This window comes from Penicillium chrysogenum (assembly GCF_028827035.1).
Source record: "Penicillium chrysogenum strain IBT 35668 chromosome Unknown utg000005l_segment0_segment0, whole genome shotgun sequence".
NCBI lineage: Eukaryota > Fungi > Ascomycota > Eurotiomycetes > Eurotiales > Aspergillaceae > Penicillium > Penicillium chrysogenum.
In genome coordinates this window covers 1,967,152-1,980,063 of record NW_026622753.1, presented here as the reverse complement: position 1 = coordinate 1,980,063, position 12,912 = coordinate 1,967,152, and the positions used below count along the sequence as shown (strand labels likewise).

Below are 12,912 nucleotides of genomic sequence, written 5' to 3'. Positions count from 1 at the left end.
TTTTGACCACCACAACGTGTTAAGACCGGCAAGACTATATATTTGAGCCCCAATGTTCGATGCTAACGCGCCTTGAAACGGCGAGGATATAGATATATAAGACCCTGAAACGGATCAACGAAGCTTAGTGCCATCCTGACACACGGTCCCTTGTTTCAAAGGTATCTTGAGCGACTCGCGAGGAAAATAAATATAGTATCAATTAGCTATAGATAGATTCGAACGGCGACAAAATTAGCCAGCATTAGTTCAATTAGCCTGCATAAGCGGGCTAATCCGTCGGGCTAGACCTTGTAAATGCGCCTTAATTTCTAAATTAAAACTGCTGCAGCTGAACGAATCACAAATCACATTAATGCATTTGCCGTCAACAAAGTTGTCGTACGCTAACTGGTTCATCAATGGCGCCTCGCAATCAGCAAATGATATCCCCCGTTTAATCCAACACCACGGTGCCGAGTACTTCCAGCAAGTATAAATCAACAGGTCATCACCGCTTCTCGGCCTAGGATGGTTAGAGGTCTGCAGGGTCTGATGGGTGTCTGACGAGTCTCTTGCCAGATCTGGAAAACCTTACAGTTAGGGCTTCGACGCCCGCATACAACAATATCAGACCACGCAAGCCTTACTTCAATCTTCCAATCCCCAATTTTCAAACGTATTATCTTTTTTCAAAAATTCTCGAGTTTTGAAATATCACACAATTTCTATCTATTACCCCCCCCCATTGCCTCCACGAAAAATGTGTCACCAAATACCCCCACCTGAGCCTCCTTTACTCCGCATACGCCCGATAAAGAGCCATGCCCTTGTCAGTCACGAAATCCAACGCAATACCCTGCCCCACAAAGAAAACATATCCCTCCTTTAGCTCAGCAGTTTGATTACCAGGGAATTTCATCTGACCACAACCCTTGGTAACAATCAACAGACTGGGCCCAAGAATGGCCTTGTGCGTCTCATTCTCCCCAGCGCCAAGAGCAGTGCACAAGACCGAGAATTCACTGATGGGAGGTGCGTAGACATCCGTCTTGCCATGCATGCCCTTGTCACTCTTCCTACGAGGCAGCAGCGCATCCTGCGAATTATGCGGTACAAAGGTGAGAGCCTGCCCGAACAACTCGACGCTGTCGCGCTCTGCGGCCGGACAGAACCCCGTGTTGATGACGTTGTCTGACCGTGCCATGCACTCCACAATATCACCTTCCAGGTAGGCGTGGATGCTATCAGCGGGAACGAAGACGGAATCTCCCGGTCCCAGCGTCATGTAGTTCATCAGCAGGGCGGAGACCAGGTTTCCGTTGTCGCCTCCACCGTATTGCTTTGCCAGACGGGCCAGTAGGCCGGGGATGTAGGTGTATGCGCCGAATTGGGATTCCGGGATGGCTTGTAGGTCTTTGCTTGTCTGTTCGACTTCCTTTGCTGGAGCGCTGAGTAGAGCCTTGCATACTTGGCGGAGGGTCTCGTCGTTGAATTCCCCCGACTTGGGGATGTATTTCGACAGATGGTTCAGCTTGAATAGCGCTTCAATGTCTTTCAGGGGTTTCCAGCCGGCGAAGAGCTCGAATTTGGAGAGTGCAATTGCGATCTCTGGCTTGTGCATTGTGTCGCCATACTTTTCGGGGTGTTCTTTGTTCAGTTGTGCGGCGAGCTTCAGATCTGGATGGATTTGCAGGGGCAGTGCTTTGCTGAAAGATAGAATCTGGAATAGGGTTAGTTATCTATGTGGTGACACACTATAATTCTTGGCCTTTTCGCTTGCCTTCGGTAGAAATGGGATCTCCGGACCCCATCGGTCGTGGACGGACTTGCCCACTAGCTCGGGGTGCTTTTTCAGATACTCCCCGAGGTGTTCTCCCGTGGAAAGCAAGTAAGATGGATTTGAAGGGTACGTACCCATCCACATCTGCTCAAGGGTTAATATGACTGTGCTTATAGTAGTCAATTAATAATTTCGAGAAGCTTAGCTTACTTCCGAATAATGCTGTGAGTCGTCAATTGGTCCATTGTTTGGGGTTTTAGACCACAGCTGAGCTGCAATCGATTCTTTTCCTTGCTTTCCCCAGCCGTCGTTCTATTAATCCAGAATTAGTATTGATGTAGGATACCCGGAGAGCATGTACTTGCCTTGACACCGCACCGAAGTTGGACTACTGCTTCTGCCATGGTCAAGATGATACTGAGATGATGAGTTTCGATTGTTTAGTAGTGTTCTATGCTTTCAATGTTCAATTCGACAATTAAATTCGAGTCAAACCGCTCCTGTATGGGGGTTTCTATTGGCTGCGGCAAAATACGTTGATATGTCGTCATGGTGATATTTCCAAGATCGCCCCGTTTGAAAATACCTGGCAGCACTTTCACCTGGATTCCATGATGAAATGGTGGTAAAATCCACCAATTGGAATGTTACCTAGGTATATCAGCACGCCACTAGAGGGCTAGGCACGATTGAGCAAGCCGTTAAGTAAATTCATGGAAGGTCGACAATGAAGTAACATCATCCCAAAATCTAAATGAAACTCACAGCGGACTACTGGCCACGGTTCTTAAGCCTCAGCCTAAACAGTGAAAAGGTAAATAAATGGTTCATTCTGAGGTGCTATTAGAAGGCCAATAACCGCTAAAAACACTCAACACCAGTGCAATGATGCTCAATAAAAGAAAAACGCATCACCCGAAATACGGATAGGACCCATTACTCGTAAAGATCATCAGGGTCGGGAACCATAGCCAATGTCATGGGCTTCGAGATTGAAGAAGCCCTCTTGCTATCAGCCGGAAGAAAAGCCGACGTGCGCCGTCTAGGCGGCAGCCCGTAATTCCGCCGCGAACTAGAGCTATCCGAGCTATCACGAAAACTGCTAGAGTGCAGACTGCGACGGTCCTCCTCGTAGTAGGTGCTGCCTCGGACAGCGGGAGTATAAGAATCACGGTCGCGACCACTGTGTCGCCGATCACTAGACTCGGACAGCGAGCCGCGCCGCGAGTGGGGGCTGCGGGGCGAGTTCACAGACTGACTGCGGGGCGAGTTCACAGATTGACTGCGCGGAGTCTCAGTACCTGGTTGAAGATAGCGTCCGTTGGTGGGAATGTACTTGAAGCGATTGCTGGGCTGGATCTTTTCGATTACTTCGGAGGTATAGTCTTGTTGGATTGGTCGGTATGCAAACTCGTTTCGCTTTTGCTCGGAGCGGTGGGCGTCTCTTTCTATCTGGGTTTCGCCCCGCAGTTGTTTGGGACGCGACGCGAGACGCACGGAGAGCCGGCCCGGTCGCAGGCTTCCAAGCGATAGTGAGCTCCGCCGTGAGCTTGTTGAAGCCGCACTGCATACGCTTCTGGCGTCGTCTTCCGGGTCCTCCTCGTTCAGTGGGCCGGGAGTCGGGTCTTGTGGAGAACAGCCGGGTACGTAGCCAGGCCCGTATGCTGATCTCTCTTTGACGGGTCGATGGGGATTGTCGTACTGGTTCCATGAGCCATCTGTGGGCACGGAGATGGACACATCCCCCCATCGAGCATGGAGAGGTTTCGGAGAGTCCGATTTGCGGAAGAGAGAAAGGGGTCCGTTGACGATTCCCGCCATGATGTGTGTGAGATGCTTGTGTGATATTGACTCGTTCTGCCCTGATATCGCCCCCAGCAGAAGCAAAAAGTGACATTCGTCTAGCGGGAGGAGAGTAATAATCGAGCGGGGGAAGAAGTATAGGCCAGGGGGGGTATTAATGCGTTCTAACCAGCACCTGCAAAGGTGACGAGTACCAGCCGACAAGTATGCAGGTTGGCAGAGAAACAGGGCTTTGGTGGCTTTAATTCAAATGTCCTTTATCTCCTTCTGTAATGATCCAGTAACAAACGTAATATGGCCGGGGACTGGGTAGTAGCCAGGATGGTGACGAACAAGGGTCGCGTGGGGAAATGGAGGGGTCTCCAACCGAATCCTTGCAAATAGCACTGGAGGCAAGCTGAAAAACAACAAAAGAAAGCAGGTCAAAAGCAAATCAAAGCAGCGCGAGTCCACCAGGGACTGTGGTCAAGCCGGTCTGAAACTGGGAGAGGAAGAAACACATCATTTTTCAACGGAAGGCGTCCGGATATAAAGCTTGGTCTCAGAACGGCGCTACTTGGAGAAAAGTGTGAAGCTGCTGGAGATCCCATTCATTGTAGATTGTGATGCCACCGACCAATAGGGCTTGTGCGTTACCGCCGTGGCAGAGATCTGCAGCGCTTGACAGGGGGGATTGTCCAAATGTTCCTTAATTAGGTCGCATATCAGCTGCTTCGGGTCTTAAAATAGTGTCAATTAGCTGGCAATTCACATTCCGTTAGCTTGCAGCTTGCATAAATTAGGATTGGAAAGTATTCATCCACTTTATGTTCTTCATATCTTGTTTAATCTTTATCCTAACTGTTTCATAATGTATACTATGACAGATCATTTCAGTTTGGAATATATAATGGAAAGGGTCCTGTTAGTTTTCATTTTTGGAGTTCAATTTGGTATCTTCTACATTGGTTAATTTCCTCCTGGGCAATTACTTTCGAGGGTCTATATATATGCAGGCTTAATGTAACACACCACAAACAAAGCTAATCAATGATATTTATAGAAATTCCCATTAATATGAAACTGTACTTAATGTACTTGCTAATGCAGCATACATCAAGAACCCGAACAAGACTTAGTACGGTCAAAACGTCCACCTGTGGTCATTATTCCAACCCCGTCGGAATGAATTTGAGAGTTTACAACTCCCAGAGCTAACAATCAATGAACAGAATGGCATTCCTGCCACTAAAATGCAGAAGAGCCGCCCGGAAATGGGAAGGCTCATCTGCTTGAGAGACTCGAGCATGAGTTTGTGCTCGGAATCACCAGACCGCTGCGTTCCCAGTCACCAATGCACTTTGAAAACCAGCGTTGAATGGAATTATGAACCAGCGCAGGCATCTTGAGACAAAGGACGTGGTCGCAAGAGTTCCAAAATTTGCGATACTTCCTATCGAGGAGTCAGTCTTCTAGGATTCATTCGCTTCAAGATCCACCAGAGACCTTGAGGAGAGTCAAAGCGTTGTGGTAATTCCTCGTCATCAAGACAAGCAAAGATGGAGGGCCCCCGAGTCGCAGGAATATCCGTAAATAATACCGTGCCGCTTTGTCCACTGCCATCGTTCGAGCGGATGGGTTTGATTTAATCCCATCTGGGGGTTTGTGTTGTTACATGGTCGATGTTCCAGGTCGGCCGGCTGTCGATGCCTAACATTGTCCACTTTTCGTTTTCTTGGGTGAGCTTTGCTTACGCGTCGATGGTGTATCTGGCAAGAATCTCCGCGTGGGGGCGACGGCCATGGGGACGGCCACGGGAACGGCCACGGGCAGCAGGATCAGAGTCCCGAAGCTCAATTGCGGCCTCGGTATCGGCCGCGCTATAGTGGGAGTTAGCATATACTGTAACCCAAGCATGGAGCAACACATGAGACTTTGCAATGACATAATGTATAAATTGTAGATATGCCGTACGTACGGACCAGTCCTTACGTGGGCGACCCTTGATGGGGCTCCCTCGTAGGAGCTCGGTCTTGCGGAGCTGTAGTGGTTCGGACTTCTTGGCGTAGTGCGGCACATACTGGCGTAATGCGCCGTTCATGCCAAGGTAGGTTTCCAGGGTGCGTGGAAAACCCAGTCCGGCGATTGCCTTGATCTTTGTCTTGTGGGGTGGTCATCCCGAGGGCGTCGACGCGTTGACCGAGCAGCGAGACCTCTGGGAAGGCGATGTAGGCCTTCCTGGGCTCCAGCATAATGCCGTGCTCCTCAAGGACGTCGAGGAGCAGTGTCAGATGATACACGTGATCGTCAAACGTGTCGGACGCTGCGACCAGATCGTCAAGGTACGCTCGGCAGAATTCAATGAACTCCTTCAATAGGAGGTCCATTTGTCTAGAAGTGTAGTTTATCTTACCGCTCTTGGCGATACTGCAAGAGATCAATCTGGCCATGTGACAGCCGCCAGACCCCAGTTAGCTCGTCCGCTAGGTCGTATGCCAGGTCTGCGGGACTTGCGCTTTTGATAGCGTCTTTACCAGGCTTTTGTCCGGTTGGTCGGACGCCTTGCCATGGTGCTGTGGTGAGGTGAGAAAAGGATGATTGAAGCTTGGTTGGGGGGTTGTAATTGGAAAGAGGGTTGTAATTGGGAGGCTCGCAAATAAATTCAAAGTGAGAGAAATGTGAAACCTGTTTATGGTGGCAAGTATGCTGCTCTGGTCCAAATGTTAAGTAAAGATAAAAGCGTCGTTTTGGGTCAATTGTTTAGGTCGTGAGCCCGGTCATATGTGGTAAAAAGGTCGCTATAAGCCGGTCCGTTGGCATCGGCCATCGACAGTCTGTGAGTACCCGTTCCGTCTGCCCTAGGTCGGCCAACATTTCTGACGAGGCGCGCTACGATTGATTGCGCAGCTTCCGCTGGACACTATGGTGTGGGGACCAAAGAAGCAGAGATGAGAGAGTTGTATTGGGAGAAGAGGGATCGAGCTCCCATACAAACTATCTAGGCTACACACGAGGGGTCGATGCCTCGGAACCTAGGCATCAATACACAATAGCTTGAGGTCCTACGTCAGACAGCTGGGAGGGTTCTGGGGATTGTTTTGCCTTCAGCTCCGATTCTCGTGACGGAGTAGTCAACGGAGACGCCTCGTGGCGGGGAACAAGCAGCGCAAGGGTAGGGCTTGAGACTCTGAGCACGGGGGGTGCAAGGAGCATAGGTGGGCGGTAGACTGAGTGCCCAGCTTGTGGGTAGGCATTGTCAAGTAGCAGACTAATTACGCGGAGCTTCGAATTCTGCGATTTTTCTTCTGCCCCGACAGCGTTTCTCTCTTTCGCCCATTGTGCATTTTGTTTTCGGATGGTTGGGCGGAGGACAGGGCATGTAGGCGAGACTTCTTCGATGGGAACAGCCCATCTCTACTCCATCTTTTAGCACCCGCTCATAGAAAGCCCCATATCTTCCAACATAATGGTAACAATCAGGAAGCACGCGTCGATGGAGTACGTTTAAACTGGTAGACACCGGCGCCGGTTAGGTAGCTTCGTGGGGAGTTTGGCAACTTTGGGACGCCCTCCTCGCTGCCATTTCTTTCCTGGCTGACGTTGTCGGCGTCCCCTTGGTTGGCAGAGCTTTCCTCGTGCTCTGTTGCACGTCTTACGCCAAATGCTCTTGATCCTTCAGTGACTCCCCGATATCATTCAGTAATCCACTCATCTTCATGCGAACGGCGTCTTTCGTCTTGCCGAGTGCGTTGCAGATTGCTTCTTACTCAAACTGCGGGAAACAAGGGTCAGTATAAGATTCTAAAGCACGCGCTAGCTACATGTGATATAACAGACCTTTGCTTCTGTCGCTTTGGAGATCTTGGTAGAGGAAGGCTTAAGAAACCAAGGAACAGCAACATGGAGGTCTGAGGATACACGAAAAGAATCGCACTACTAAGCCTTCTTCTGGCGGTGTCCCACGGCCTTAAATCCGTGCATCTGCTGGAGGCGGATGGAACGCATCCGGGACATAGGCTGGTTAATGCTGAGGGCTTCTGCTGCCTCGTGGTCCACCTGTAGTGAGACTTGGTTAGTGTGATGTACAATCCACCTGTTAGGTAGATGTACGAAGTAGCAGATAACTAACCTTGGCGCCCTTGAGAAGGGTCAAGAGGAAAACTTCGGTGGGAAACCTTAGGGACGAAGATGCTAAACAATGCTTTTAATGAAACGATGCGACAAGTGATAGAGATAGGCGAGATTGTGAAGTATAAATAGAAAAGGGATATTGGTGTTTTCATATCTGTGGGGACTTCGAGCAAAAATTGCCCAAGCGAACATAGGGAGCACTCTATCAAGTAGGCTCCCTTAGGATAACTATACTTAGGTCTCGTGGTAAAATAAATATATAAGAGCAGTCAGGCGTTGAGGCACAACTAAGCCAAAAGGATCGGTGATCCTATATTGAACTGGAAGAGAAAGAGGATTTTGAAACCGTGAGGTGTAGAGGTAGAAAGAAGCAAGATATGATAAACCGGTCTGGTTAAAACTTAGCTTCACGGTGAGCTTGATCTTGGTTTCGTTACTGTTCTGCGTGGGTAGGACACTGTTGTGGGTTTCCAGTCCGCATAGCACGTCAACTGACAAGAGCCATGCTGAACGATTCCAACGAAGTCTGTTGCAGGTTTAGCGTGTTCATGATGGACATTGATGATGATGATGATGATGATGATGATGATGATGATGATGACAAGGAGACGGATAATAGAAACCAGAGAGCAAGTGTATACATTATGCAATAACCAAAAAAGGAATTACTGATTCTTTCAAGAGCAAACTAAGCAGCCTACATGTCGCCATTAGAGCATGATCCCTGAACCACATTTGAGAGACAAATATTTGACTATAGGACTAGACAATGAACTCAGACTGGTACACTCTGAAAATCACGTTTAGATTGCTCTAGTCCACTACCTATAGGATAATATAGGTATATTGATCTGTGGAGATGGTAATGGACTAGCTGCAGCCCTATAAAATTACATTTAGATCCAACCTCGGATGAATTACGATCAAGAGAATTCTAATGTGTGAGTGGGAAGCCTGTTTCATTGTTGCATAGCATGTCCCCCTCCCTTGAATGAATCATCAAAGTGTGTGACATCCCAGCCACAGCTGTGCTGTGGCCATTGTGCCTAGTCTTTATCTGGCCGTCTACTGGCATTGGTTCTCGGCAGCCTTCTCATCGGCCTCGCCCTCGGTGGCATCGGTCTCATTGGCAGGAGCTGCCTTCTTCTCCGCGGCAGGCTCCTTGTTGTTAACGGTACGCCCTTCTTCATTGGGCGACCCACACCACAGCCTTAAAGCCGTGCTTTTCCCGGAGGCGGATGGAACACATCCGGGACGCACGCTGGTTGATGTCAAGAGTTGCAGCCGCCGCCTTGGGGTCGACCTGTATTGAGACTTGGTTAGTATAATCTACAATCCAGCTTTTACACGTATCAAGTAGCAGATGACTGACCTTGAAATTGTTGAGAAGAGTCAGCAAGAAGGCCCCGAGACCTTGCGGACGTTGGCCTTGGTCTCCTCCGAGACTACATTCTCGGCCTTGGGGGGGCCTTCACGTTCAATTTGATCAAGACGGAAAGCACGCTTCAATGCAAAACCAGCGAAGCCAAGCTATCAACCCTCAACGACACTCGCCCACCTACGGTCCCTAACAACCGCATCACCGCCACCAACCCCAGCCTCCCTCGCCAAAGAAGGCGGCAAATCCTCCAGTCTCGTCCCCCAATCACTCTCCTCCTTCCCAAGAACAAGAACCAGCTCCCTTCCCTCCGTGAAGAAATCATGACCAATCCAATTCCGCGTATAAGGCTTCCCATCCAGGATAGCAGACTGGATAAACCCATTCCCACCAGCCGCACCGCCAGTAGCATTAGCCTTATTGAACTCCGTCCAATTAATCGTTTTGACCGTTGCCGTCTTCCCCGTCAACGGAGAAACAATACTAACAGACTCGAAAAACGGCACCGTCAGTAGATACACGCTCTGTCCCGGATTCGGGAATAACCCCATCATGGCCATGGCGACGAACGAGCCCATTGCGCCTGAATCGTCATTGCCCGGTAGTCCGGCTGGCGTTGGCGAGAAATAGTCTGGGATATATGTTCGTACTCGAGAGGTTGATTTTGCTGGTCGGCCTGCGTAGTGGTATTGGAAGACTGTTAGGAAGGCGGGCTCGTTGCCGATGTAGGTTATGTTCTGGTCGTGGAGGTAGTCGAGGCGGGTGATGAAGTTCGTCGGGCCGCCGAGGAGGGCTATTAGGGTTTGCATGTCATGGGGGACGAAGCTGGGTTGGTTAGAGGGGTTGAGGCTTGGGTTGGGAATACAGGTGGGAACTTGAGTGGGAGCAAGCTTACAATTGATACTCCCAGATGCTGGATTCGAAGGTCTCGCCTGCGGTGTTTTGCAGTGAGCACGCGCGGCCGCTTTGGTCGATGTTCGAGCACGCGAGGGGATCTTGGTCGCCCCATGTTCCATTTAGATACTTTGGTTGGAAGAAACCGGTAAAGCCAGTGTCCTTGTTTTGCCAGAGAGAGGCTTGGTCTTTCTTGAATATGTTTTGCCAATATCGGGATCTTCTCTCGTACCGCTCTGCATCGGCTGTCTTGTTCAGGCCGCGAGCCATTTGGGCTATGGCGAAGTCGTTGTATGAATACTCGAGTGTGCGGGAGATGCTGCGTGTCATTGTGCCGAATCCCTCGTAGTCGAAGTCTTCCACGGGTATATAGTGTAGGTCCTTCCAGCTGCGTAGACCGCCACGGCCTTCACTGGACCAGTCGTATGGTTCCTCCTCAGCGTCCTTTTGTACGGCTGCGTACCCGGCATCCCAATCTATGCCATCCTTGAGGCCTTTCAGGTAGACGTCTGCCAGGACATTGTCGGCGTTAGAACCGCCTTGTGTGTATCCTTTGCACAGTGACATGCGACAGTCCGGCAGCCAGCCTAGATGGCGCTGGGTATCAATGAGTGAACGCACCATCTGCATTACCGAGGAAGGATCGAATATAGTAAGGAATGGAATTTGGGAACGGAAAGAATCCCAGAGACAATAGAACGAATCAAAGTAAGGCTCGCTGCTCTGCCAGAGTGGGTTCTCGCCTGTGTAGTTTTGGGGATTGATCATAGTCCTGTAGATCCCACTGTAGAAATTAGTCAGAACGGATGCATCGATGTTTGTCCGCGAGACACGGATCGGACGCATCTTTTCAGTCCATTTGTCGACTGCTGTTTGGCGAGTTGCGTTAAAGTCGAAGTGTGGGATTTCAGACTCGGCATGAGCGCAGGCTTGCTGTGTGCCCATAAAGCTGATGCCAACTCGAGCAAGGACGGTATTGTCTGGGGCAGGCTCGAAGCGGACAAATCCACCACCCTTTGGACTGTCAGCCGTCTCTGCATACAAGAAGAAAGTTATTCGACTCACAGGAAGTGGATATCCATTGATACTGCGCGAGATTTTCAAATCATGAACACCAGCACTAGCTCGAGAATTGACAAAAATACCACTATCTCGCTGGGGAGCAGCGCTTTTGAAGTCCGCGCAGAAATGCATAACGTACGTTCCTGATCCAAAGCTAGGAGCGAACCGCGCATTCCCGCTCATACGGCCCGTTGTCTTATCCACCGAAATGGTCGCATTGTCCTGACGAGAGTTCGACAGATCGGTGAGATCCAGCAAGATCAATGGACTTGTGTCTTTATCATTTGGGAACTGGAATCGGAATAAGGAGGTATGGTGAGCAGTTGTCATATCAACCCAGACGCCAGATTCCAGCTCTATAGAAAAGTATCCAGGGTGTGCCTGGACTGTGTCGGGCTTATACTTTGTCTTTCGTTGGTTCTTTGGATAGACACAGCCATTCACGTCATCGCCGGCGCATTTTGCATAAGGGAAGAGAGGGAAATTGCCTAACGAAGGGCTGCCCCCAGTGCCAGAGTCATGCATGCTGGAGAAGCCGGTGACACTGCCGCCCTCATAGGCAAAACCTCCTTGGTTGCTTCCTGAATCCGTGTCAGCGACGGCTTTCGCCATGCCATATGGTAGCGAGGCGCCTGGAAACACATTTCCTGGGGGAATTGCTTGTTAGCATGACCTTGGACATATTTGTTGTTCGGACTCACCTCCGTTGGCACTACCAATCAAGGGATCGATATATTGTAGGGCATCGTAATCTTCCACTGGGGAGGTATCTGTAGCACAAACTAGGACGCGGCTAGTTAAAAGTAAAAGTAGTAATTTATATGTCGACATTGTCTAGGTTGAGTAAGGATAAGCATGGTCTCAGTTGAATTAAAATGAGCGCGTTGGGGAAGTCTGCTATTTAGATACTCCCCCTTCATCCCGCACCTGGAATGCATGCCCCTGGCGATCCTTGAGTGTTGCATTCCGGTCTGCATATTCCCTGGGAATATCGATCTGGGGTCTCATGCCGAGGGTAGTGCAAGGATGTACAGGAAGTTGATTGGTGATACTCGTGTACCCGGAATGACAGGACTGAAAAACTGTCCAAGACAAGCCTGATTAATATAGTAAGCCCTTGTGACAATATGTTCCATTGACTATTCATCAAAGGCCTCGTTCATTCCGGAAATACTCAAACCAAGTTGTATTTCCTCAGAAGCTCCTGAAAGTTCACATTATCCCGTTCGAGACGGGTATTCTGTACAGGAGGAAAAATGGCTCAAAGAACAGATCGGGCTCAAAACCCGATGCGTACCCTGTAATGGGGATTTATATTTGACGAGTTCCTGAGGACGGATCTTCTAGGTACCCAGATCAACAACACTATGGTGTAGGGACCAAAGAAGCAGAGATGAGAGACATGATCATTGAGCAGGTTGATTACACAGCGGCCTATCTTAGGTACCTACCTAGGTATCAACCCTCAAAAATCAGGCACTTGAGCCGTGGCCGCTAACTAACTATACCCCTTCGCAGACAGGTGAAAAACAACGGTTTAAAAACCGAGAAAAACAGCAGTTTTCACTATGACAGCCGGAAATATGGAATTGATAGTGCTGGTCATGGTTTCTGCTTCGGGGTGAGCCCTACGGGGTCGACCCCTCAGTAGTTAGATAGTTGTCATCTGCTTCCCTGAGCCTACATACTGTAGTCTCACCAAAAATTGATACTGTTCCTCGATTCATGTGGCGGCCGTGAATTTCTATATTATGCTGTTCATGGTAGTGCAATTGGCTATCTGCCGTTTGATACCTTAGTATGCCCATAATACCAGAGAAAAGTGAACCTTGCAAGTAACAAAGTACACAAATGGAGTTAATAATATACCTCTAGCTATACCATCCATCCCAAACGGCTATTC

The 12,912-nt window shown here is 49.5% G+C and overlaps 4 protein-coding genes across 4 annotated transcripts; all 4 read right to left on the bottom strand.

The window, feature by feature from the left end:
- Positions 1-775: 775 nt before the first annotated feature.
- N7489_009148 (uncharacterized protein) lies at positions 776-2,166 on the bottom strand (the record flags this gene model as incomplete). Its single annotated transcript, XM_056714898.1, has 4 exons — positions 776-1,702; positions 1,763-1,906; positions 1,973-2,074; positions 2,128-2,166. 4 exons carry the CDS (start codon positions 2,164-2,166, stop codon positions 776-778), a joined length of 1,212 nt encoding a protein of 403 aa, XP_056562520.1.
- A 532-nt stretch (positions 2,167-2,698) lies between these two features.
- N7489_009147 (uncharacterized protein) lies at positions 2,699-3,583 on the bottom strand (the record flags this gene model as incomplete). The annotated part of the gene is made up of 1 exon (XM_056714897.1): positions 2,699-3,583. The coding sequence occupies one exon, from the start codon at positions 3,581-3,583 to the stop codon at positions 2,699-2,701; it is 885 nt and encodes a 294-aa protein (XP_056562519.1).
- Positions 3,584-5,294: 1,711 nt separating this feature from the next.
- Positions 5,295-5,931, bottom strand: N7489_009146 (uncharacterized protein; the record flags this gene model as incomplete). The annotated part of the gene is made up of 2 exons (XM_056714896.1): positions 5,295-5,424; positions 5,537-5,931. The coding sequence occupies 2 exons, from the start codon at positions 5,929-5,931 to the stop codon at positions 5,295-5,297; spliced, it is 525 nt and encodes a 174-aa protein (XP_056562518.1).
- A 2,809-nt stretch (positions 5,932-8,740) lies between these two features.
- Positions 8,741-11,840, bottom strand: N7489_009145 (glycoside hydrolase family 92 protein; the record flags this gene model as incomplete). The annotated part of the gene is made up of 5 exons (XM_056714895.1): positions 8,741-8,978; positions 9,234-9,878; positions 9,949-10,961; positions 11,013-11,656; positions 11,711-11,840. 5 exons carry the CDS (start codon positions 11,838-11,840, stop codon positions 8,741-8,743), a joined length of 2,670 nt encoding a protein of 889 aa, XP_056562517.1.
- Positions 11,841-12,912: the final 1,072 nt, after the last annotated feature.